The 25,183-nt window shown below is 45.1% G+C and overlaps 1 protein-coding gene across 14 annotated transcripts in view; it reads right to left on the reverse strand.

The window, feature by feature from the left end:
• Nucleotides 1-25,183, reverse strand: part of LOC139259755 (solute carrier family 35 member F5-like) — a 205,733-nt gene that overhangs the window by 15,123 nt on the left and 165,427 nt on the right. For all 14 annotated transcript variants that reach the window (XM_070875446.1, XM_070875455.1, XM_070875454.1 and 11 more), the window contains 3 exons: nucleotides 21,953-22,112; nucleotides 19,724-19,814; nucleotides 47-201 (listed from right to left, as the gene is read on the reverse strand). In XM_070875446.1, the coding sequence (XP_070731547.1) occupies nucleotides 47-201; nucleotides 19,724-19,814; nucleotides 21,953-22,112 (406 nt within the window). The remainder of the gene's footprint in view (nucleotides 1-46; nucleotides 202-19,723; nucleotides 19,815-21,952; nucleotides 22,113-25,183) is intronic.

A 25,183-nucleotide genomic window follows, 5' to 3' on the forward strand; every position in this document is an offset into this window, starting at 1 on the left:
GTTAAAATCAGTATCTGCACTATAGATGACATAAAAAAGGCAATACCTCTGAATGCGATGCTTCCTGCATATAAATGCAAATATCCGCCTAAGGCCAACCATTACTGGATCCCAGTTATTATAGTGGCATAAAAGAGTTGCAATGAAGAAAGAGAGAAAAACTGGAACTGATCCTGCAAATAATAACCATGAAAACTCCACCTAGAAAATTAAAAATAAAAATTAGAATTTATGAAAGGATGCAATCTTTTCACCCAAGTTTATTTATAAAATTTTAAAAGATAATTTGATTTATAAAAGCACTTCTTTCTTATCCTCATTTCACTCTTTGTTTTTAAATTAAACTGGTTTTAACAGATGTTGCCAAGATACATTTTTACAGTATTATAAATACACTATTATACATATAGAAACATAGAAAATAGGTGCAGTAGGTCCTTCGAGCCTGCGCCACCATTCAATAAGATCATAGCTGATCATTCACCTCAGTACCCTTTTCCTGCTTTCTCTCCATACCCCTTGTTTTATAGAGTAAAAACAGTTTGGGTATAACATCTTTTATTACAATAAAACATTTGGCCTCGACTGCAACAGTTATTGTGGCTGACACCATTTTGCTCAATAAAGGTCAGCAGAACTTTAAGGGTTAACGTCAAGTGTTAGCAATTCTTATAGAATTACATTGAAGCTACAGCACAGAAACAAGCCATCAGGCCGAAATGGTGTACGCAAGTGTTAATTCTCCATATGAGCCTCCTCCCACTCTATTGACCTCTTCTCACCATGCCCCTGTATCCCTCTATTCTCTTCTCAGTCATGTATGCATTCAGCCTCTCTTAAATGCATCAATGCTATCTGCTTCAACCACTCCATGTAGCAGCCAGCTCCAAATTCTAACCACATAGTATAAAGAAATTCTTCCTAAATGCTTTATTTTATCCATTAGTGGCTACCTTATATTCATGCCCCTTGTTCTGAACTTGAACAAGTGGAAATATAGTTTCTTCACATTCACTCTATCAAACCCCTTCATAATTTTAAACACCTGTATTATGACATCGATAGAACAAAGAGGTTCAGCTGAGGAAGTCTGAGCAGCTAGGGGCTAAATTAAAAAACATAACCACAAAGATAATAATCTCTAGATTACTACCCGAGCCAGGAGCAAATTTGCATAGGGTAAATAAGATCACAGAGATGAACATGTGGTTCAAAGACTGGTGTGGGAGAAATGGGTTTTGATTCATGGGGCACTGGCACCAGTACTGGGGAAAGAGGGAGCTGTTCTGTTGAGATGGCCTTCATTTGAACCGTGCTGGGACTAGTATCCTGGCAAATCGAATAACGAGGGATGTGGGGCTTTAAACTAAATAGTGGAGGAGGGTTCAGGTGAGCGGAAATTTAAAAAGTCAAAGAGCAAGGAGAAGGAAATAGAACAGAGTAGAACTGGGGGAAATTATAACCAGAGTGTGGCAGGAAGGGTCAGAGAGCTAGAAGTTCAGTTTTTGGTAATACTGTAGTTCTCCTGTTATTTTATGGACAAATACCAGTACAAACGTTGCCATTTTTAAAGGGGGTAAAATTGGGAAAGAAATGCGCCTGTCGGTAAAAATCGGCATTGCACGAGGATTCGCGGTGGAAACCGTGATCCTCGCCAACTTTAGCCCGAGGCCTATCGCCGCCAAAATATAGGCCCCTGGAGGGGAGAAAACACAGACAAAAAAATTGGAAAATCAAAAAATATTCATTATACACGTAACTAATGAATCACTGAAAAAGAATTAAAAAATAAAAACTTCAACTTACCTTTTTTGTAGGTCTTCATACCCACCGCTGTTTCTGGGACTTCAACGCAGGCTTTTTTCAGGCGTTTCTTTTCTTTCACCCCAAGTATGGGTTCCCCAAGCGGCCAATTTTAAGCGGTGCGTTTTTTTTTGGCGTTGCACATGGTCGATATTTCAAAATCTCCATTTGTTAACTTTGGCCAAGTTAGGTAAGTACCTTTTACCGTCAAAAAAGATGAAATATCGCCCAAAGAATGTGCACAAGGCTGACCAATTTCTCCCAAAGAATTTATAAACAAAGGAGTGTATCAGAAAGTGGGGTCAAAGCAGGAAAAAAATGGTAAAAAAACAAATTTAAAAGCTCTTTACCTGAATGCACACAGCATTCACAACAAAACAGATGAATTGACGGCACAAATTGATATAAATGGGTATGATTGATAGCCATTACAGAGATGTGGCTGCAAGGTAACCAGGGCTGGGAATTGAATATTCAGGGATATTGGACAATAAGGATAGACAGAAAGGAAAAGGAGGTGGAGTAGCTCTGTTAATAAAGGATGTGATCAGTGCAATAGTGAGAAATGATACTGGCTCAGAAGATCAAGATGTAGAATCAGTTTGGGTGGAGATAAGAAATAATAAGGGGAAGAAGTCACTGGTGGGCATAGTCTATAGGCCCCCTAACAGTAGCTATACCTTTGGACGAGTATAAATCAAGAAATAATGGAGGCTTGTAAAAAAGGAACGGCAATGATCACGGGCGATTTTAATCTTCATACTGATTGGACAAATCAAATTGGCCAAGGTAGTCTTGAGGAAGAGTTCATAGAATGTATCCAGGATGGTTTCCTTGAACAGTACGTTGCGGAACCAAACTAGGGAGCAGGCTATCTTAGATCTGGTACTGTGTAATGAGACAGGATTAATAAATGATCTACTAGTAAAGGATCCTCTAGGAAAGAGTGATCATAGCAAGGTTGAATTTCAAATTCCATTGGGGTTGAGAAAGTGGCATCTCAAACCAGTGTACTGAGCTTAACTAAAGGAGATTACAAAGGCATAAAGGTAGAATTGGCTAAAATGGACGATGAAAATAGATTAACATGTAAGACAGTTGATTATCAGTGGCGGATATTTAAGGAGATATTTCATAATGCTCAACAAAAATATATTCCAGTGAGAGGGAAAGACTTTAAGAGAAGGGAGAACCATCTGTGGCTAATTAAGGAAGTAAAGGATGGTATCAAATTGAAAACAATGGCATAGAAAGTGGCCAAGATTAGTGGGAGGCCAGAGGATTGGGAAACATTTAAAAACCAGCAAAAGACGACTAAAAAAAGAGGGGGAAGAGAGAGAGTAAACTAGCAAAAAATATAAAAACAGATAGAAAAGAGTTTCGACAGGTATATAAAAAGGAAGAGAGTAGCTAAAGTAAATGTTGGTCCCTTAGAGGATGAGACTGGGGAATTAATAATGGAGAACGGAAATGGCAGAGACTTTGAACAAATATTTTATATGAGTCTTCACGGTAGAAGACATTAAAAACATCCAAATAACAGATAATCAAGGGGCTATAGGGAGGGAGGAATGTAAAACAATCACTATCACTAAAGAAAAAGTACTTTGTAAAATGATGGGACTAAAGGTGGGCAAATCCCCCGGACCTGATGGCTTGCATCCGTGGGTCTTAAAAGAAGTGGCTGCAGAGGTAGTGGATGCATTGGTTGTAATCTACCAAAATTCCCTGGATTCTGGAGAGGTCCCAGCGGATTGGAAAACTGCAATTGTAACACCCCTATTTAAGAAAGCAGGGAGGCAGAAAGCAGGAAACTATAGACCAATTAGCCTAATATCTGTAGTTGGGAAAATGTTGGAGTCCATTATTAAGGAAGCAGTAGCAGGACATTTGGAAAAGCATAATTTAATCAAGCAGAGTTAGCAGGGTTTTATGAAAGGGTACAAATCACAGAGAATTTTTTTTTTAGTGCCGGGTTAGCGTTAGCACCAGAGCACGCAACTTTCGCCAAATGAAAGTTGCCGACAAGCGTTTGTGCTAACTCCGGCATTGCACAATAGATTTTGTGAGCCGGAGCCAAAACTTCTGCCTCGAATAAAATTGGCCCTTCTGTGCATGCGCAAATTTTTTTTTTGTTTCTTCCCGCGCTTCTGGTCAGCTGTCCAATCGCAAACGCTAATGCAGGCAGGGAGTGACCTGAGGCTGAATCAGCTTTTTACTTTTGAATTTGCTAATGGAGGAGCAGATCATGATTGAGGAGTCCAGATAGCATGCCAAGAGATTCACATCAGAGGCAAACGAGGCTCGAGCTGGGGCTGTCTAAAGGAGGTGGGATCAGTTGCATAGGAGGGGTGGATCTAGACCCCTCCCAGCAATGTTTAACAAAATCTGGAGGAAAATAGCTGAGGAGGTCTCTGTCTCCGACACTGTGGTTCGAAGTAGCATGCAGTGTCGAAAGAAATTTAACGATCTCACCAGGGTCGTCAGAGTACCATTTTCATTCATGCACTGCTTCATCACTGAAATTATAAATCTGATACACTATTTGTTCTGATGCTGTTGCTGTCTCTGAGCACTCTGTGGGTTGCCTCCTAAAATGCATGACACTAAAGTAGGCTTAGTTTGGCACCCTATTTGGATGAATTATCTTTACACATTATTAAGATTGCTTTCTGAGATCTCATAAGATGCTTCTGCACTTTGATGTCCTCCTGATGAACCACGTGCAACTTCCAAGGTCATTAAACAGAGGACTAAATTACATTCACACAGTATGGTATAAGTGGCTATCTGTGTGTGCCACAAGAGCAGATGGACTCTCTGGTAATCATTCCCATTTTAATCTTTGCAGGCAAAAAAGGCGTACAATCGGCGGGAGCAGCTACGCACACCCTGCCACTCACTGACGTTGAGGAGCGAGTGGCAGGCCTCATCGGCATCTCTGGTCGGGCACCTGCCAATGCGGGTGCTGATCCCCGATTAGAAACATAGAAAATAGGTGCAGGAGTAGGCCATTCAGCCCCCCTTTCCTGCTTTCTCTTCATACCTCGTGATCCCTTTAGCTGTAAGGGCCATTTCTAACTCCCTCGTGAATATATCCAACGAACTGGCATCGACAACTCTCTGTGGTAGGGAATGCCACAGGTTAACAACTCTCTGAGTGAAGAAGTTTCTCCTCATCTCGGTCCTAAATGGCTTACCCCTTATCCTTAGACTATGTCCCCTGGTTCTGGGCTTCCCCAACATCGGGAACATTCTTCCTGCATCTAACCTGTCCAGTTTTATATGTTTCTATGAGATTCCCTCTCATCCTTCTAAACTCCAGTGAATACAGGTCCAGTCGATCCAGTCTCTCCTCATATGTCAGTCCTGCCATACCAGGAATAAGTCTGGTGAACCTTCGCTGCACTCCCTCAATAGCAAGAATGTCCTTCCTTAGATTAGGAGACCAAAACTGAACACAATATTCCAGGTGAGGCCTCACTAAGGCCCTGTACAACTGCAGTAAGACCTCCCTGTTCCTATACTCAAATCCCCTAGCTATGAAGGCCAACATACCATTTGCCTTCTTCACAGCCTGCTGTACCTGCATGCCAACTTTCAATGACTGATGTACCATGACATCCAGGTCTCGTTGCACCTCCCCTTTTCCTAATCTGCCACCATTCAGATAATATTCTGCCTTCGTGTTTTTGCCACCAAAGTGGGTAACCTCACATTTATCCACATTATACTACATCTGCCACGCATTTGCCCACTTACCTAACCTGTCCAAGTCACCCTGCAGCCTTTTAGCGTCCTCAGCCACCCAGCTTAGTGTCATCTGCAAACTTGGAGATATTACACTCAATTCCCTCATCCAAATCATTAATGTATATTGTAAATAGCTGGGGTCTCAGTACTGAGCCCTGCGGCACTCCACTAGTCACTGCCTGCCATTCTGAAAAGGACCTGTTTATCCCGACTCCCTGCTTTCTGTCTGCCAACCAGTTCTCTATCCACATCAGTACATTATCCCCAATACCATGTGCTTTAATTTTGCACACTAATCTCTTGTGTGGGACCTTATCAAAAGCCTTTTGAAAGTCCAAATACACCACATCCACTGGTTCTTCCTTGTCCACTCTACCAGTTACATCCTCAAAAAATTCTAGAAGATTTGTCAAGCAGAATTTCTCTTTCATAAATCCATGCTGACTTGGACCGATCCTGTCACTGCTTTCCAAATGTGCTGCGATTTCATCCTTAATAATTGATTCCAACATTTTCCCCACGACTGATATCAGGCTAACCGGTCTATAATTACCCGTTTTCTCTCACCCTCCTTTCTTAAAAAGTGATGTTACATTAGCTATCCTCCAGTCCATAGGAACCGATCCAGTGTCGATAGACTGTTGGAAAATGATCACCAATGCATCCACTATTTCTATGGCCACTTCCTTAAGTACTCTGGGATGCAGACTGTCAGGCCCCGAGTATTTATCGGCCTTCAATCCTATCAATTTCCCGAACACAATTTCCCGCTGAATAAGGATTTCCTTCAGTTCCTCCTTCTTACTAGACCCTCGATCCCCTAGTATTTCCAGAAGGTTATTTGTGTCTTCCTTTGTGAAGACAGAACCAAGGTATTTGTTTAACTGGTCCGCCATTTCTTTGTTCCCCATTATAAATTCACCTGAATCTGACTGCAAGGGACCTACGTTTGTTTTCACTAATCTTTTTCTCTTCACATATCTATAGAAGCTTTTGCAGTCAGTTTGGTCAGTTTTTATGTTCCCAGCAAGCTTACTCTCATACTCTATTTTCCACTCCTAATTAAACCCTTTGTCCTCCTCTGCTGTATTACAAAATTCACCCAGTCCTCAGGTTTGCTGCTTTTTCTGGCCAATTTATATGCCTCTTCCTTTGGATTTAACACTGTCCTTAATTTCCCTTGTTAGCCACGGTTGAGCCACCTTCCTCGTTTTATTTTTACTCCAGACAGGGATGTACAATTGTTGAAGTTCATCCATGTGATCTTTAAATGTTTGCCATTGCCTATCCACCGTCAACCCTTTAAGTATCACTCACCAGTCTATTCTAGCCAATTCACGTCTCATACCATCGAAGTTACCTTTTCTTAAGTTCAGGACCCTAGTCTCTGAATTAACACTGTCACTCTCCATCTTAATAAAGAATTCTACCATATTATGGTCACTCTTCCCCAAGGGGTCTCGCACAACAAGATTGCTAATTAGTCCTTTCTCATTACACATCACCCAGTCTAGGATGGCCAGCTCTCTAGTTGGTTCCTCGACATATTGGTCTAGAAAATCATCCCTAATACACTCCAGGAAATCCTCCTCCACCGCATTGCTACCAGTTTGGTTAGCCCAATCAATATGTAGATTAATGTCGCCCATGATAACTGCTGTACCTTTATTGCACGTATCCCTAATTTCTTGTTTGATGCTGTCCCCAACCTCACTACTACTGTTTGGTGGTCTGCACACAACTCCCACTAGCGTTTTCTGCCTTTTGGTATTCCGTAGCTCCACCCATACCGATTCCACATCATCCAAGCTAATGTCCTTCCTTACTATTGCATTAATTTCCTCTTTAACCAGCATCGCCACCCCATCTCCTTTTCCTTTCTATCCTTCCTAAATGTTGAATACCCCTGGATGCTGAGTTCCCAGCCTTGGTCACCCTGGAGTCATATCTCCATGATGCCAATTACATCATATCCGTTAACTGCTATCTGCGCAGTTAATTCGTCCATCTTATTGCGAATACTCCTAGCATTGAGGTACAGAGCCATCAGGCTTGTCTTTTTAACACACTTTGCCCCTTTAGAATTTTGCTGTAATGTGGCCCTTTATGCTTTTTGCCTGGGATTTCTCTGTCCTCCACTTTTACTATTCTTCTTTCTATCTTTTGCTTCTGCCCCCATTCTACTTCCCTCTGTCTCCCTGCATAGGTTCCCATCCCCGCCATATTAGTTTAACCCCTCCCCAACAGCACTAGCAAACACTCCCCCAGGACATTGGTTCCGGTCCTGCCCAGGTGCAGACCGTCCAGTTTGTACTGGTCCCACCTCCCCCAGAACCGGTTCCAATGTCCCAGGAATTTGAATCTCTCCCTTTTGCACCACTCATCAAGCCACGTAATCATCTGAGCTATCCTGCTATTTCTACTCTGACTAGCACGTTGCACTGGTAGCAATCCTGAGATTACTACTTTTGAAGTCCTACTTTTTGATTTAGCTCCTAGTTCCCTAAATTCGTCTTGTAGTACCTCATCCCGCTTTTTACCTATATTGTTGGTACCTATATGCACCACGACAACTGGCTGTTCACCCTCCCTCTTCAAAATGTCCTGCACCCGCTCCAAGACATCTTTGACCCTTGCACCAGGGAGGCAACATACCATCTTGGAGTCTCGGTTGCGGCCGCAGAAACGTCTATCTATTCTCCTTACAATAGAATCCCCTACCACTATAGCTCTCCAACTGTTTTTCCTGCCCTCCTGTGAGGGTAAGTCCTGCACATTCCCTGGGCTGGGTTGGGACAATGTGATGCAGTGTCTCTGGACTAGAATTGGGGCAATGTGATGCAGTGTCTCTGGACTACATATAATGGAGTAGTTGCAGTGCTTCATATGAGCCTGTGCTATGTGACCTTCCTCCTGTCACCCTGTCCCCTCTCCTGCTGCTAACTACTCATCTGTTGCTTTCTACTTCCCGATGACCAGTCACAGGTGCCGCATCCCTCTCATGGACCCTCCACATCAGGCCATCATGTGGTGGGGTGAGGAAGAAGAGGTGAACAGTGATGAGCCGACTGCTCGGGGGGGGGGGGGGGGGCGGGTGGCTCGGGGCAAGGATAAGGAGAGGTGGGGGAAAAGACAGTGGGACAGCGGTTGTTGTTATTTTATTAAAGTTTGAAATGGTTTCCAATTATGTTTATATAAAGTTATAAAAGTTCAGAATGTTTATTAAAGTTTCAATGTTTCAAAATTACGTTTACAAAGTTCTAAAAGTTGACATTTTTCATAAAATCTGTTGTTCACCTTAACCATTCCTGTGCAGTGTCTCATTTACAGAATAAGAGGGGGGAATAGTGAACATGGTGGGATAGAGTGGCCAGGCAACAGTCAAACATGCCTTTCACTCTTCAAGCAAAGTGTTTAATTAGCTGCTGACGCAAGGCTTTTGCAGCGGCGAAATTTCCACGATGCATCTCCTGTGGTTGTGGTGGGGGTGGTGGTGGCATGGGGTCCTCGCCAGCCTCCTCTTCCTCGTCCTCCGCTCTCTCCTGATGTTCACCTGCAATCCCCATTGGCAAATCCTGTCCCCTTATGATGGTTAAGTTGTGTCGCATGCAGCACACTACAATGAACTCAGAGACCTGCTGCGAGGAGTATCGAGAGTGGTCCAGGCATCTGAAGAGCTGCTTGAGCACTCCAATTGTCTGTTCAACGATGTTGCGTGTGGCTGCATGGCTCTCATTATAGTGATGCTCAGCTTCTGTCAGAGGATTTTGGGGGTGTGGAGGGTCATGAGCCAAGTGGCGAGGCTATAACCTTTATCCCCCAGCATCCAGCTCTTGCCATGCGGTTGACGCTGGAACAGACTTGAGACATTGCTCTCACGCAAGATGAAAATATTATGGATGTTCCCTGGATATTGGGCATTGACTGCCATGATGCGCAGTATGGTTGCAGACGATCTGTACGTTCATGGAGTGGAATCCCTTTCGGTTTCGGTCAACCTCTAGATTGTGTAAAGGTATTCGCAGGGCGATGTGCGTACAGTCAATGGCACCCTCAACCTTGGGGAAGCCAGCAAATCGTCCAAAACATACAGCCCTCTCATTGTGGGTCTCCTTGGTCATTGGGAAGTTTAAGAAATCCATTCTGGGTGCGTACAGTGCAGTAGTCACCTGACGAATGCTGCAATGTGTAGCGTGCTGCGAGATGGAACATTATCATCATAGGCAGTCCCTCGGAATCGAGGAAGACTTGCTTCCACTCTTAGAATGAGTTGTTAGGTGGCTGAACCGTCCAATACGAGAGCCACAGTCCCTGCCACGAGTGGGACAGTCATTGAGGGTAAGGGAGGGTGGGACAGGTTTGCCGCGCGTTCTTTCCGTTGCCTGCGTTTGTTTTCTGCATGCACTCGGCGATGAGACTCGAGGCGCTCAGCGCCCTCCCGGATGCACCTCCTCCACTCAGGGCGGTCCCTGGCCAGGGACTCCCAGGTGTCGGTGGGAATGCCGCATTTTATCAGTGAGGCTTTGAGGATGTCCTTATAAGATTTCCTCTGCCCACCCTTGGCTCGTTTGCCGTGAAGGAGCTCAGAGTAGAGCGCCTGCTTTGGGAGTCTCGTGTCTGGCATGCGGACAATGTGGCCCGCCCAGTGGAGCTGACCAAGCGTGGTCAGTGCCTCAATGCTGGGGATGTTGACCTGGTCGATGATGCTAACGTTGGTGCGTCTGTCCTCCCAGGGGATTTGTAAGATTTTGCGGAGGTATCGTTGGTGGTATTTCTCCAGCGACTTGAGGTGCCTACTATACATGGTCTATGCCTCTGAGCCATACAGGAGGGCGGGTATTACTACAGCCCTGTAGACCATGAACTTGGTGGTAGATTTGAGTGCCTACTCTTCGAACACTCTTTTCCTCAGGCAGCTGAAGGCTGCACTGGCGCACTGGAAGCGATGTTGAATCTCCTCATCAATGTCTGCTTTTGTTAATGAGGCTCCCGAGATATGGGAAATGGTCCACAGTGTCCAGGGCCATGCCGTGGATCTTGATGACTGGGGGGGGCAGTGCTGTGCGGCAAGGACAGGCTGGTGGAGGATCTTTGTCTTAAGGATGTTTAGCGTAAGACCCATGCTTTCGTATGTCTCAGTAAATATGTCAACTATATCCTGGAGTTCAGCCTCTGAATGTGTGCAGACGCAGGCATCGTCTGAATACTGGAGCTCGACGACAGAGATTGGGGTGGTCTTGGACCTGGCCTGGAGATGGCGAAGGTTAAACAGCTTCCCATTAGTTCTGTAGTTTAGTTCCACTCCAGCGGGGAGCTTGTTGACTGTGAGGTGGAGCATGGCAGCGAGGAAGATTGAGAAGAGGGTTGGAGCGATGACGCAGCCCTGTTTGACCCCGGTCTGGACGTGGATTGGGTCTGTAATGGAACCGTTGGTAAGGATCACGGCCTGCATTTCATCGTGGAGCAGGTGAAGGATGTTGACGAACTTTTGGGGGCATCCGAAACGGAGGACGACGCTCCATAGACCCTTGCGGTTGATAGTGTCAAAGGCCTTTGTAAGGTCGAAGGCGGCCATGTATAAGGGTTGGCGCTGCTCCCTGCATCTTTCCTGCAGCTATTGTGCTGCAAAGATCATGGCCGTTGTGCCCCGCAGGGAGCGAAATCCGCACTGTGACTCCGGGAGGAGCTCCTCGGCCACGGGGAGAAGACAGTTGAGGAGAACCCTTGCAACAACTTTCCCAGTGGCTGATAGCAGGGAGATTCCTCTGTAGTTGCCGCAGTCGGACGTCCCCTTTTTTTAAAGATGTTTACGATCACTGCATCTCTGAGATCTCCCGGCATGCTCTCCTCCCTCCAGATGAGAGAGATGAGGTCATGTATCTGCATCAACAGCACCTCTCTGCCATACTTTAGCACCTCAGCAGGAATTCCATCCGCTCCCGAAACCTTGTTGTTTTGAGCTGTCTTATGGCTTTTCCTACCTCATGCAACGTTGTGGTTTCACTGAGGTGGTGGCGGGTCGCATGCTGTGGGATGAAGTCGAGAACACTCGAGTCAAAGGCAGAGTCTCGGTTGAGGAGATCTTCAAAGTGCTCCTTCCAGCGGGCCCTGACTGCCTCGGTGTCCTTGATGAATGTTTCCCCGTTCTTGGCCAGCAGTGGGGTGGGGCCTTGGGAGTTTGGACCGTAGGTGGCCTTGACTACAATGAAGAATCCTCTCATATCATAGTTGTCGGCCAGTTGTTGTATCTCCTGTGCTTTCTCCATCCACCATGGGATTTTTTTGTTGGACCTCAGCCTTGAGCTGCCTGTAATGTTGCTTTGCTGCTCCAGAGTTGGATTGTTGCTTGAGGCTCAGAAATGCTCTGCGCTTGCCATCTATTAGTTCTTGGATCTCCTGATCATTCTCATCAAACCAGTCCTGGTGTTTTCTGGTTGAGTGACCAAGTGTCTCTTCACAGGCACTGGTTATGGAGGCCCGGAGGGCAGACCAAGCGCTGTGGGTATTCTGCATCTCAGGGTTATCAAGGCACACCAGCTTAGCTGTGAAGCGCTGGCTGTATAGGGTTCTCTCAGCTGGGTCTTCAAGTGCCCCGGCATTGACTTTTTTGCGGCACTGCTTCTGGTGTCCCATCCGTTTTGGGGCTATGTTGATGTCAATGATGAATCGAATTAGGCGGTGGTCCGTCCAGCAGTTATCAGCTCCTGTCATGGCGTGGGTGATGCGCACATCCTTGTGATCTCTGGCTCGGACGATGACATAGTCGAGCAGATGCCAGAGTTTGGAGTGATGGTGTTGCCACGATGCCTTATATTTGTCCCTCTGGCGGAACAGGGTGTTGGTGACGAGAAGCTCATGTTCTAGGCATTTTGTCAGGAGTAGGGTACCGCTGGAGTTGGCTTTCCCTACGCCCTCTCTGCCAATCACGCCCCCCACCAGAGGGCTGTGTGTTTGCCGACCCTGGTGTTGAAGTCACCTAGGAGGATCAGTTTGTCGCCCGTGGGGACGCGGGACAGGGATGTTTCGAGGTTGGAATAAAACCCCTCTTTGGTCTGATCCGTTGCATCGAATGTTGGGCGTTTGAACTGATGACTGTGACGCATTGGTTCCGGGATAGGGTGAGTCGAAGAGTCATGAGGCGTTCGTTAACCCCACAGGAGGAATCTTTGAGGCGGTCGACCAGTTCATTTTTGATGGCGAAGCTGACTCCGTGAAGGCGCCGTTCTTCCTCCGGTTTCCCTTTCCAGAAAAAGGTGTAACCTCCACCTTGTTCTTTGAGCTGACCTTCCCCTGCCCACTGGGTCTCGCTTAGGGCGGCGATGTCTATGTCAAAGTGTCTATGTTCCCAGGCAACTATGGCGGTGCGATGTTCCGGCCTGTCGCTGTTGGAGTTGCACATGAGGGTCCTGAAGTTCCAGGTCCCGAACTTCATGTTAACGGAGTGTAAGATGCCTGTGAGTGAGTTCTTTTAACGTGGGGTAGCCGTTGCACACCGGTCATAGCTGAGCAAGGTCTTGACCAGTGGCAAGGGGGTCCAATACGACTGGAGACCAGGCATTGTTGTATGAGCCTAATTGCATTCGGCGAGATGTTGGCTGCAAGCTTGCCGCCGAGTAGCACCCTTGATGGTGGGTGGTCCGAGGCTTGGTTGGGGGCAGGCATTAGGAGGGTCAGTTGTCCGCTGGAGTTCCGGGTGGGAGGTCAGCAAGGAGTGGAAGGGTGGAAGAGTCATAGCTGTGGTGAAGGGATGAAGGCCCGCCACTGGAGGGATGAAAGCCCACAGCTAGAGGGATGTAGGCCCGGCGCAGGAGTGGGGGGGCGGGGGGGAGGGAATGATGTCCCGGTCGCCTGGTCGGAGGCTCACCTGCTCGCCGAGCGTCGTTGTGAGTAATCCGGTTTCAAATGACTGAAAATGATGCAAATAAAACACACCAAACTACTTTTTAGTTGGATTGGAGTACAGTATTCAATTCCTTAGTAAAACATTTTTTAAAGAAAATAATTCTTAAAAATTCCTCCTCGTTGTTTAAAAGTTTCTCCAGAAGTTTTAAAAGTGTTCCCGAGTTATTTAATAAAAGTTTCTCCCGAACATATATTCCCGGCTGATGCCTGAAAGGAGCCAGAGGCATAGAAGGCAAGTGCCGCAGTCACCTTCACCTCGATGGGCAGTGCAGTCCTGTTGCCGCTAGTAGGCTGTAGGTTTGCCTCTATGAGCTGGCATATCTGTCAACACTTCTTTTTGGAAGTGCAGCCTTTTAACGTATTGTGCCTCAGAGAGCTGAAGGTATGAGTGCTGTTGCCTGTAAACTCATTGGGGGTAAGGCCTCCTCCCTATACGTCTGCGCCATCTTCGATTATGTTCAAAATGATCATCAATAAGCCTTCTTGCAGCTCAACGCCATAGCAGCCGGGAATAATGACTGACAAAGTATAGCCCCCATCTTTTAAAATGTCCTTAAATGTCATTTAAAATGAACTATAAACTCACACAAAATTTCACTTTGAAAAAAGCAGCCTTTTTCTTCCAATCCTTTTTGATAGTGAACTAGTCAAGACAGCAATAGCCACTATATAATTGGCTTATGTCCCAAGACAATGATAGATGGTTTAGTGACCCTTCTGGAAAGTGCGCACGTATGGATGCTGTGAGAACAGGCTGCACCTGGCCGTGCCTTTCCCTACCCATCCCCAAACAGCCTGCTTTATGGAGGCTACGCGAGGGAATGGAGGAAAGCTGAGGAGGGTGCAAAAAGGAAATGAAAAGATGGTCAGTGGACAACTGAGATTTCTTGCTCTTTAAAACTGAAATAAAATGGGGACAATTTATTAGCTGCACGAGACATCGATTGGAAAGAAGCCTTAAGCATTGCCAAACAAACATCACTGTAATGTCAGATTGGTGCAGTTATGCAGCACTGGAGTGGTGTTTCAAATCAGTCTGACACAAGACCTCGGGATATAAATTCAAGTGACAAGCAGAGCATTATTAAATGCCATTAAAAAAGGCATTATTTTTTCTTTAACGAATTATTCACCGGAAGGTTGGATTAGATTTAAAGATGGTGTTTTAAATATCCGTTTTAAAGATGGCACCGTTAGCGCCGGGTGCCCTGGGTCCGATTGCTTTATGCTGGCGGGTTCATGGACGGACGCTAAATCGGGTGATATGGTCGAAAGTTCCGCCCGGGGCACTTACGCAGCATTGCACGCTGATTGACATCATTCAAATGTTGAAATCATCGGGCAGGCGCTACGTTTTAATAGTCAATGTTTAATAGTCGCTCATTTGTGTGTTTTGCTTACCATCCCAGATGCCTGGAAGCACTAGTTTCATAATAATGGAATTATGGAGCTGCTGCTTAACCCCCACCCGCACAAAGTTAGTAAATGCACTCTGCAATTCTCCTGTAGTCCAAATGAAGGGAAGAGAATATTAATAATGGCAAGCACCATAAGATGTTTTCTGGGGACCTTCATCCAGGTGTGCATATCGCCCTCCTCCTTTTGCATACTCCGAACTAGATATCCGCCTATTTGTAGTCAATGAGCAGAAAATAGTCTGAAATCTGTCATATTATAGCATTTTTTAACTGTGAGGTGTGTTTATTTCCCAATTTCTGGATGGGCTTAGTGGCTCGGATTTAAAATAAAATACAATGGGCCCAAGTTTCCACACGCGCCTAGAACGGCGCAGTCCCGACCTGGATGCCCGTTTTTCGCGCCACAAAGTGCGCCTAAAAAAATCCTCCCTATTCTCCACCTCCCTGCAGGTGTTCTGGCCTTCGGCGCAGCGCAGCAGGAGCTGTGGGGGGGCGGAGCCAGGTCCCAGCGCTGAAAACAGTGCCGGGACCTCTGCACATGCGCGCTACAGTGGGCACGCAAGTGCAGTAGCTCCGGGCGCCCAAAACTGTGTGGGAGGGGCCCAGCACGCAGCCCCTAGCCTTGGCCGAATGGCCTCACTGGGGCTGCGTGAATAAGGCTCCTCCCACGGCCAGCTCCTGCTCCCCCCCTCCCTCCCTCGGACCAGACCCGACACCCGCACCGCCCCCACCCCCCCCGCCCCGCCTCCGGACCGGACCCGACACCCGTTCCCCGCCCCCCCGGACTGGACCCGACCCGATTCCCGCTCCCGCTTCCCCCCCCCCCACCCCCCGGACCCGACCCGACTCCCGCTCCCTCCCGACTGGACCCGACCCGCGCTCCTGCTCCCGCTCCACCCCCCCCCCGACTGGACCCGACCCGACCCGCGCTCCCGCCCCCCGACCCGACCCGACTCCCGCTCCGCCCCCGCCCCCGCCCGACTGGACCCGACCCGCGCTCCCGCCCCCCGACCCGACCCGACTCCCGCTCCGCCCCCGCCCCCGCCCGACTGGACCCGACCCGCACTCCTGCTCCCCTCCCACCCCCCCGGACTGGACCCCCCCACTGGACCCGACCCGATTCCCGCTCCCCCCCCCGACTGGACCCGACCCGGCTCCCGCCCCCGCCCTGGATCCGACCTGACCGCCCCCTCCCTCTCTCTCTCCCTCCCTCCCTCCCCCTCCCCCTCCCTCCCTCTCCCTCCCTCTCCCCCTACATCCCTCTCTCTCCCTCCCTCCCTCCCCCCGACCCGAACCGAACCGAACCTCCCCGACCCGACCCAACGCCGCCTACCTGTAAATCTGGTGCTGGGGACGGGCCCTGCCCGAAGTCTCGGGCCGGCCCGTTCAGCCTTCGGTCCCGAAAGGCCTGCCTGAAGCACTTTCACACAGGTAGGAAGATGGTTTATTTAATCTTTTCTTTGCTAATAAATGTTTATTCAGGTTGGATTTATTTGTATAAGTATAAATAAGGATTTATTATAGAATTTAATGACTTCCCTTCCCCCCCCCCCCTCGTTCTGGGCGCCTAATTTGTAACCTGCACCTGATTTTTTAATGTGTAGAACAGGTTTTTTCAGTTCTACAAAAATCTTCACTTGCTCCATTCTAAGTTAGTTTGGAGTAAGTTTTCACTGTGGAAACTTTGAAATCAGGCGTCAGTGGCCGGACACGCCCCCTTTTGAAGAAAAAATTCTGTTCCAAAGTGGAACTGTTCTACCTGACTAGAAGTGCAGAATTTTTTTTTTGGAGAATTGCGATTTCTAAGATAGTCCGATCTCCACCAGTTGCTCCTAAAAATCAGGCGCAAATCAGGTGGAAACTTGGGCCCAATATGCTGTTACTCATTGCAAACATGAATGGTAGAATTGGTCTGCTTTTTGTTTCTATACAATGGATAACCCTATTTTAAATTCATCTTTGCGTTAGATCCTGAAATGGAACATAAGCATACATTCTGAAAGAGCTATCTATGACTGATAGCTGCGACAGTTCTCATCATCCTTTTTTGCAAATTGATAGATCTGTGCCTCCTCTTCCTCCTGCTGCATGGTAACTCTTCTTTGTATTGCAAAGTTGTGCAACATGCACCAACAACTTGTTTATGTAGCAGATAATGATTTTGGAAACTCTTGTTAAGATTATACAGGATGAATCTGTGGATAGATTTTTGGATTCTCTGGGAATCACTGATATGGGGATCGGGTGGGAAAGTGGAGTTGAGGTCAAAGATCAGCCATGATCGTATTGAATAGCGGAGCAAGCTCGAGGGGCCTACGCCTGCTCCTAATTCTTATGTTAAGTTCCAAGCAGCTACCTTTTCTGTCCCCTTGTGAACTGATCTTTCTCCTCCGAATCTTAGGAGTGCCATTGGAAAACCAAAAGAAATTCCCACCCGGACCACTTTGCTTGAAGCAAGATTGTTGTATTTAAGATCAGAAGAGAAAAAAAACCCAACTATTTCAGTGTTTCGGACAAATGGCACAGCAAAATTTATTTTTAATCTACATTATTTAGGTCGGATATCTTTCACTTTTCTATTTTTGAACTGAATGCATTCTTTAATTTCTCAATATTAAATTTATTCAACAAGCTCTACTTTAAAAAAATATATAATCACTTAATATCCTCCTTTCCTGCACATTCTATTTATAACATGCTAATTAGGATCATTAATACCCAGGCACCAGGAGTGCCAGAAAACTCCACTGGTCACAGCTGTCCAATTAGAACAATATCATTCAGAACTCGCCTCAGTTTCCAATTATCTAGCTGGTTAATAATCCAATTTACATTTTAATCTTGGATCCCATGAGCTTTTACTTTCTATCTTCCATGAAGAACCTCATCAAGATTAAATCTATAACAAATCTATCAGAAAATTCAGTGTTAAAATAAAGATGTTCTTGCTTTAAACTTACAAATACATACTTCAGGAAATATATAATCATAAATAAAACAGAAAATGCTGGAGACACATAGCAGCTCAGTCAACATCTGGCAGGCAGTGACTAGTGGAGTGCCGCAGGGCTCAGTGCTGGGACCCCAGCTATTTACAATATACATCAATGATTTAGATGAAGGAATCGAGTGTAATATCTCCAAGTTTGCAGATGACACTAAACTGGGTGGCGGTGTGAGCTGTGAGGGGGACACTAAGAGGCTGCAGGGTGACTTGGACAGGTTAGGTGAGTGGGCAAATGCATGGCAGATGCAGTATAATGTGGATAAATGTGAGGTTATCCATTTTGGGGGCAAAAACGCGAAGACAGAATATTATCTGAATGGTGGCAGATTAGGAAAAGGGGAGGTGCAACGAGACCTGGGTGACATGGTTCATCAGTCATTGAAAGTTGGCATGCAGGTACAGCAGGCGGTGAAGAAGGCAAATGGTATGTTGACCTTCATAGCTCGGGGATTTGAGTATAGGAGCAGGGAGGTCTTACTGCAGTTGTACAGGGCCTTGGTGAGGCCTCACCTGGAATATTATGTTCAGTTTTGGTCTCCTAATCTGAGGAAGGACATTCTTGCTATTGAGGGAGTGCAGCGAAGGTTCACTCGACCGATTCCCGGGATGGCAGGACTCACATATGGGGAGAGACTGGATCAACTGGGCCTTTATACATTGGAGTTTAGAAGGATGAGAGGGGATTTCATAGAAACATACAAGATTCTGACGGGACGGGACAGGTTAGATGCGGGTAAAATGTTCCCGATGTTGGGGAAGTCCAGAACCAGGGGACACAGACTTAGGATAAGGGGTAGGCCATTTAGGACTGAGATGAGGAGAAACTTCTTCACTCAGAGAGTTGTTAATCTGTGGAATTCCCTGCCGCAGAGAGTTGTTGATGCCAATTCATTGGATATATTCAAGAGGGAGTGAGATATGGCCCTTACGGCTAAGGGGATCAAGGGGTATGGCGAGAAAGCAGGAAAGGGGTACTGAGGGAATGATCAGCCATGATCTTATTGAATGGTGGTGCAGGCTCGAAGGGCCGAATGGCCTACTCCTGTACCTATTTTCTATGTTTCTATGACTTGAAATGAATTTACAACATTTTCTGTTTTTATTTCAGACTTGCAGCATTCATGTATTTTTTTCCTTTCTCTTAATGTATATCAAATTCAGACAAGAAAATTCTACTCATCAGCTGGTATATTAATTTCCAGTTGTAATGTTGAAAAGCCATGCACTACTGTACTTTTCTCACTATTTACAACCTTTCCAGAGCCCTGATTTTCTAATGATCTGTTGCAGTGCATTCCTCCTTCGCCCAATTACTCTTCATGCTTCCTTTTTCACAGTAATTTCAAAGCAAGTTTGGCAAGTGACAAGATAATTAGATCAAACATTTCTGTGTGAGGGACCCTCCTATAATAATGACACTCCCAAGCAATGATCCCACTAATGTTTTTTGGGTGCGTGGCCCCTTTAGGGGGTTGCGTGCCCCATTCAAATTGTCGCATGTGCGCGTTTTTTCCTATGATAAAGCCGTGAGTGGCCTGCCCGGGACTTACAGATCGCTGCACGGCCACCCAGTTTATCAGGAACATTGCTCCCAAGGGCTTCCTGCAAATATTGACGCAAACACAGGTATCCTTTGTCCTAACTGTAGGAACTACCCAAAGAAGCAATGTTTTCTTTACAGCAAATATTTGTTAGTATACAGCAACAGGAATAACATGCCAATAAGTCAACAGATTAAAAAAAAACAGAAATATGAAGACTGATGTCCTAGTCCCAAGTAGTGACTTTTATAATAAATGTTCTAGCATTGATTATACTGTTTTCAAAAACTGACAGTTACCTTTTTCATATAGATGTCTGCTATCATGGAAAGAGGTATTGTGAGGCTTAATGCAAGTGTGCCAATCAGTGATGATGTAAGAAAACAGCCCCTGAAAAATAAAATTCATTTTGAATCCATAAAAATAAAAAGTTAAATTCAAGTCATAGGCTCAATTAGTCCTAGAAATCATAGAATAGTGCTCTAACCTGCTTTGCTACCAATGCTCCATATAATGGAATATTATAAATTAATGGGCTAAACTACACTATACAGATAAAAGGCAAGAAGTGTTTTGGTGGTAAAAAATAGGGCTTGAACCCACAACCTTTTGCATCAGAGGCAACAGTGCTACCTATTTAGCCAAGCTAACTGATTAGCAAATGTCATAGGAAAGCTGGCTTTGAGGAGTCATAACAAAAGAACACAATAGAAAGTCTGCAATGTTTCTGAAAGAAGTATCAGCTTTACCTGAACAACTCTTCAAAGTTAAGCAGCAAATTACTTGTTTGTTAAACATTAGAGGAATGCGATGGAGAGATTTGGGTCACAAAAAGGAATCTAGAGTTCCTGATGAGAGGCTGGGAGGGAAAATGGAAATAGGAGTGATAATGACAATGATCAGGGAAGCAGTTGATTGATGCAGCCTTCGCATTGCAAAACTATCTACACTGGTGCAGATATCAGAGCTTTGGCAGCAATGGGGAAACAACCATGCATGAGCAAGATTGCAAGTTTAAAAGCTGTGAAAATGACTTTCATTTTCTGGCCACAGACCTTCATATGTCAACAATATAACAATTACATTGCTGGCCTACATGGGAACACTGAGTGCTCAACCACTCGCAATCAGTAGGAATGGTGGCTCCAACTGTTTGTGGTAGAAACTTACATTTGCTGCCAGCAGTGGAGGCAGGAGTGCTATCTCATTTATATTACAGGGTGCAGCAATACTGCTGAAACCTGGGCTGTCATTGGAGGCAGTGCTGTAATATGAAAGGGCATGAGTTGAAGTAGATAAATTTGTACCACATACCTATAATTACATTTTCCAGAGGGATACTTTGATGAATATGAAGATGACTGCAATTTGGTGACTGACAAGAAGTATTCTTTGTGCAGTTGTGGCTAATTGAATTGGTGATTTGTCATTGAACAGATGTACAGATTGAATTTGTATAATCTGAGATTTTTTTTCAATGAATTGCAGTATATCAGATAGATCTCCAGATATATCTTATCGAAACATTGATCACAGCTTACTTTTCATGGAAATTTTAGTTTAAATTCCCAAATTTAAAACAATGGGCTAGAATTTCCAATGGTTTACCGCCCAGTTTCTGGGCAGTATTGGCCATTGTGGGCAGTAATCAAGTGAGCGAAAAATTCCCTACCTGAGTTACGCCGGTGGTTTCGAGGTACCACTGGGGAGCGGATCACCGGCGTGCACCTTCCTCATATTTGCCCTGGCGCGATATTTGGCTCAGCGGTGATCCGTAGGTAAGTATGAAAAAAAAACACCTACGAGGATCAGTGGAGCTGGGCGGTAGGTGAGTAGCTCTTCAAGAAAAAGGTTAGGAATTGTTTTTTTTACTCATTATTTTAAAATTCTGTTCTGGTGATTTAGTTTAAAAGGGTCTTGAGAATGTTTTTTTGATTTTTTTTTTTGAGAGATTTTTTTTGAAAAATTATTTGTGTTGTTTTTCTGCTGCTAGGCCCAACTCGCAACCTTGGGATATATTTTTAGCGATTTTTAAAATTTATCGCCCATTTTCTTTAGGAACCATCCAATCGACCCTAAATTCCACTTTCACCCAGATTGGAGGTGCAATGCCTATGTTTTTCACTCAGCGGATTAAAACATTTGGGGGGGGGGGGGGAGTTTTCGCCGGCGATAATCTTGGGAATCTTAGCAGTCTTTTGGGCAGCAATCAGGCGCTGGTGGGTTGTTAGGAAATTCTAGCCCAATGAATTTGACAATTTGATGCCAGCTCAATAATAATGGCTCGCTGTACAACTATGTAATATACATCAACTAGTGATTGTCTTTGGGAAAAATTATAGCATTATTATATTTTAAACATGACTATTTTATTCATACTTAAATAAATGAGCTTTTTGTTGAGATGTTTGAAAACACTTGAGTAATTAGTAAATTCGCAAGTTGACAGATTTTGAATAATTTATCTATGGTTTTCTTTAAGTGAGCATGCCTTTACATTTCAAAAATAAATTATAACAAAATCATACCACAACCAGAGAAATTCAGACAGCACTGTTCCTATAAGGCCGTTAATAAGGATGTACATCCATACAGTTTTGGTTGGAAATTCAAAAGCCTCAAATCCTGTATAGTGAAGCAAGAAAAACCCAGGCCATAGCAGTAGGAGATTAAACAATCCGACAAAACCTGTACAAAGAAAGGCAAAATAAAGAAAAAGTGAAATCCAGAGCAAATATTTCTAGTTTAAACTAATCAACAAATGGTAAAAAGTGAAGATACTTATTATTCCCTATAATGAACAAAAGGACCTTGGGTGTGCTTGTCCACAGATCCCTGAAAGTAGCAGACCAGGTGGATAAGGTGGTTAAGAAGGCATACGGAATGCTTGCCTTTATTGGCCAAGGCACAGAATATAAGAGCAGGGAGGTTATGCTTAAATTGTATAATACTTTGGTTAGGCCACAACTGGAGTACTGTGTGCAGTTCTGATCGCCGTATTATAGGAAGGACGTGATTGCACGAGAGAGGGTGCAGGAGATTTACAAGGATGCTGCCTGGAATGGAGAATCTTAGTTATGAGGACAGATTGGATAGGCTGGGTTTGTTCTCAGTGGAAAAGAGGAGGTTGAGAGGAGACCTCATCGAGGTGTACAAAATATTGAGGGGCCTGGACATAGTGGATAGTAAGGGCCTATTTCCATTGGTGGAGGGGTCTATTACGAGGGGGCATAGTTTTAAAGGTGGTTGGTGGAAGGTTTACAGGGGATTTGGGGGGGGGGGGGGACTTCTTTATGCAGAGGGTTGTGGGGATCTGGAACTCGCTGCCTGGAAGAGTGGTGGATGCAGAAACTCTCATCACTTTTATGAGATGGTTGGATGGGCGCTTAAAGTGCAGTAACCTGCAGGGTTGCGGACCTAGAGCTGGTAATTGGGATTAGACTAGATGACCTTTTGTTGGTCGGCGCAGATATAATGGTAAGTACTGCAGGGAATAGAATATGGCCAGGGTGATCTCCTGGACTAGTTTTGATCGCCTAGATGGGTCGGAGAGGAATGTTTCCAGATTGTTTCTCCCTAAATTGGTCTGGGTTTTTAATCTGGTTTTTGCCTCTCCCAGGAGATCACATGGCTCCGGTTGAGGTGGAGTGTAGATGTTTTTAGTATTAGGGGTGTTGCAGTGGTGTGGGGCAGACTGGTTGGGCTGGGTGCTCTTTACCTTTCCGTCATTGTTCATTGGTTTGTATGTAACCTTTAGGGCTGCTGACGAAGGGCCTGCGGCTCTTTGTCGGCTAGCACAGACACGATGGGCCGAAATGGCCTCCTTCTGCACTGTAAATTTCTATGTTTCTATGTCTTAGAATTTGCTTTAGATTTATATATCAGGATAAATTCAGTGATCCCATGTTCTCAGTGTTGAGCTGCACCTGAAAGGAGCTTTTTCAGAGGATAGAAGCAAGGATAATTCTGATGCAGCCTTGATGAGAGACTCAGCACTGAGCCCATTTTCATTAGAGAAAAAAGGAAAATAAGGAATGATGTTGTACAAGTATTTAAAATGTTGGCCTATTCGGCCTGTGCTCCTTTCAAACACAGCACAATGCTGGATGCTTGAGCATACTGAATTTACCTGCGCAATAATCAGACATTACAAAACAAGGATTTGTTATATTAATATAGACTTAAAACATTCATTTGAGCTAGCAAAGAAACATTCCAAAAATGACAAATTCTAAGTGTTTAAAACTTGATTTTAAGCATTATAGCATATCATTAAAATACACTAATTTCGTTACTACCTTTCAAATAGATAGAATTTTCGTGCTCATCAGTATTTTCTGTTTGCAACTCATGGGGCTCAAATTTCCCCAACCCCTTTTTCTGGCGCTTACCCGAGTTGCGCCACTTTTGTCCGCCTCCAAGCACGCCGAAAAAAGACGTCCGTATTCTGGCCGCTCCCCAGCCTCTCCTCGGTTGTGGCGCAGCGTGGCCCAATGGGTTGGGGGCGGAGCTCCAGGACCTCTGCACATGCGCGCTAGAGTCTGCATGTATGTGCAGTAGCTCCTGGCAGGCCGTTTCTGCAAACGCGTGCTGCAGGCTGTGTGGGAGGGGCCCGAAGCATGCCGTCCCTAGCCCTGGCCGAATGGGCTCCCTCATTGGCGGCCCGCTGCGTTACTTAAGGTAGGACTTCTATTTTTTATTTGTTATTTACTTATTGATTGATTGCTTATTACTTTAGTCTTGGTGCTTTAGGTGCAGGGTTCCTTCTATTTTTTATTTGTTAATTCATTGCTTATTACTTTTTGTGCTTGGTGCAAATGTACTGCTTTGTTTCACGGCCCCCTCCCCCGCCCACCCAGTTCCCTTCCCTCCCCTAACCCTGCCCTAATGTCCGCTGATGTACTAATGTGCGCTGCTTTCTTCGCTGCCCACAATGTTTTTCAGAGCTGGCCTAAGTCAATTTGGAGCAAGTTTCAGCTGACCAAAGTGGCATAAATGGCCAAAACTGGCGTAAGTGGCTGGGAATGCCCTCTTTAGAAAAAAAAACGGAACTAAAAAAAAAATCATACCTAACTAAGTTACTCTGGAGCAAGTTTATTGGGGAAAATGGCGTTTTTCAACTTGCGCCAGAAAAACCAACTTACTCCAAAAAAATTGGAGCAAGTCATGGCCAAAACCTAACTCATAAGGCATGCAATGACTATGTGAAAACATTTTTAATTTCATGGATCTTATCTTTGTGAATCTGTGGAATTCTCTACCACAGAAAGATGTTGAGGCCAGTTCCTTAGATATATTCAACAGGGAGTTAGATGTGACCCTTATGGCTAAAGGGATCAAGGGGTATGGAAAGAAAGCAGGAATGGGGTACTGAAGTTGCATTATCAGCCATGATCATATTGAATGGTGGTGCAGGCTTGAAGGGCCGAATGGCCGACTCCTGCACCTATTTTCTATGTTTACACAGGTGTGTTCCTATGTGGTGCTGACTATGTGCTCCTGCAAACTAGAGTAGAAGCATAGAACATGCTACATTTAGTTTTGTTGAATGGAACCAATGTCACACAATGAAGGTGCAGGGGAAATCTTTTCATTACAAAATGATAGTGTAGAAAAAGTTATTAAAGCTTGTAAGAAGTTTGTGAAACAGGAAAGATGCAGTGGGTTTCAAATAAAAAGCCAAACAGAAAGGAATGTTCTTATTAAAAATAATGTGAATGCAAAAAATGAAGACTAATATAGTCTGAGACTGATTAGAG

Source organism: Pristiophorus japonicus, chromosome 3, assembly GCF_044704955.1.
Source record: "Pristiophorus japonicus isolate sPriJap1 chromosome 3, sPriJap1.hap1, whole genome shotgun sequence".
NCBI classification, from domain to species: Eukaryota; Metazoa; Chordata; class Chondrichthyes; family Pristiophoridae; genus Pristiophorus; species Pristiophorus japonicus.